Below are 1,497 nucleotides of genomic sequence, written 5' to 3' on the forward strand. Positions count from 1 at the left end.
AGCAAAAGCATCTCAAGGCAAGAGGACAGGCTGGGTTACAAGGAAGACTGATCATCCTGAGCTCGTACGAGTCCCAGAAAACGCGCAGGTCAGATAAAGCGGAATCCAGTAGAGCTACAGGGAGAACAGACAAATATGCTTTCACGGTAGGTCGTCCCGCGCACGCCTCCTGCGCGGTAGGCTATCCCGCGCACGCCTCCTGCGCGTAGGCTATCCCGCGCACGCCTCCTGCGCGTAGGCTATCCCGCGCACGCCTCCTGCGCGTAGGCTATCCCGCGCACGCCTCCTGCGCGTAGGCTATCCCGCGCACGCCTCCTGCGCGTAGGCCGTCCCGCGCACGCCTCCTGCGCGTAGGCTATCCCGCGCACGCCTCCTGCGCGTAGGCTATCCCGCGCACGCCTCCTGATTGCTGATGGCTGAACAGAGTGGAAACGGGCATTGAACAGCATAGTTACCAGCCGGATCTAATGGACAGAAGGAGAACTGTGTGTCAACAATTAGGGAAGACATCTCATCTAAGGATAGAAGCGACACTTATAAAAGCTGGGTAGGTACTTGGCCACAAAGGAGCATCAAGAGACTTCAAAGAAGGGTAAAAAGGTGTCTGAACACAATACCATTAATTTAGAAACGAATAACAAAAAATACAACATCCCCATGTATTTAGGGATTTCAGAGTTACAAGCAACTCGTGGGTGGAAGAAGTCACAACGAAAATTAAAACACGTTTAAAACTAAATAATAAACAAAACGCTATGTTAAAAGCTATGGAATGCAGCCACCAGGGTATTCTGTGGGAAATTCTTAGCCTTGAATGCTCATGTGAGAAAAGAAGAAAGGTTGAAAATTAACAATCCAGGGTCTAAATTAAGAAGTTAGTTAAGGTGTGACAGAGTAGACCAATGAAAGTAGAAGAAATAAAGACATCAGAGCTGGAAGGAAGGAGACAGAAGGCAAAGCTCTAACGGCGTGTTCTGCACCAAGTCAGTGGCCCTTCAGTCTCCAGAGCAGAAGTTCTCTGTCCGTTAGCCCCGCCCAGCCATGCCCCTTACAAGGTGTCTGAGTCAGTGCCCACTTGCTGGGGGACTCGCCAGGCAGCGCCCGTGGCCACGGCTAGCGTCCTAGGGCGGGAGGAGCCCCCGCGGCACTCACCGTAAACTGGCGCACCTCCCCGCTGTCCACCCGTCCGTGCTCCGTCTCGGGCGTGATGGCGTAGGCCAGTTTCTAGAAGACAAGGGGCCACCATGGGCGCCGGCCCAGCGTGGTGGGCGGGCCCAGGGCGACCACCACACAGGTGGGGCTGACGGCCAGGTCTCCTTAGACCCTGGAGCAAAGTCCAGGCCGACCGGAGGGAACAGGATTGGGTGTGGAGTCTCGGTGGCGGGCCCCGCAGACAGGGGAGCCCACAGGCTCCAGCAGGGCCTGCGGGTCCCGCGGGGTGGAGGTCCGGGAGGTCCCGCTGTCTCTCACAGCCAGAGAAGAGGCTGGGTCCCTTTC

At 56.2% G+C, this 1,497-nt stretch overlaps 1 protein-coding gene across 1 annotated transcript in view; it reads right to left on the reverse strand.

Moving 5' to 3' along the window:
• Window positions 1-239: 239 nt before the first annotated feature.
• Window positions 240-1,497, reverse strand: part of SLC6A3 (solute carrier family 6 (neurotransmitter transporter), member 3) — a 29,175-nt gene continuing 27,917 nt past the window's right edge. Inside the window, exons 15-16 of the mRNA XM_010857138.1 lie at window positions 1,153-1,224; window positions 240-464 (exon numbers count right to left, since the gene is read on the reverse strand). Coding sequence (XP_010855440.1) covers window positions 240-464; window positions 1,153-1,224 — 297 coding nt within the window. The remainder of the gene's footprint in view (window positions 465-1,152; window positions 1,225-1,497) is intronic.

The sequence above is a fragment of the Bison bison genome, unplaced genomic scaffold (assembly GCF_000754665.1).
Source record: "Bison bison bison isolate TAMUID 2011002044 unplaced genomic scaffold, Bison_UMD1.0 scf7180017864377, whole genome shotgun sequence".
In the NCBI taxonomy this organism is placed as follows: Eukaryota; Metazoa; Chordata; class Mammalia; order Artiodactyla; family Bovidae; genus Bison; species Bison bison.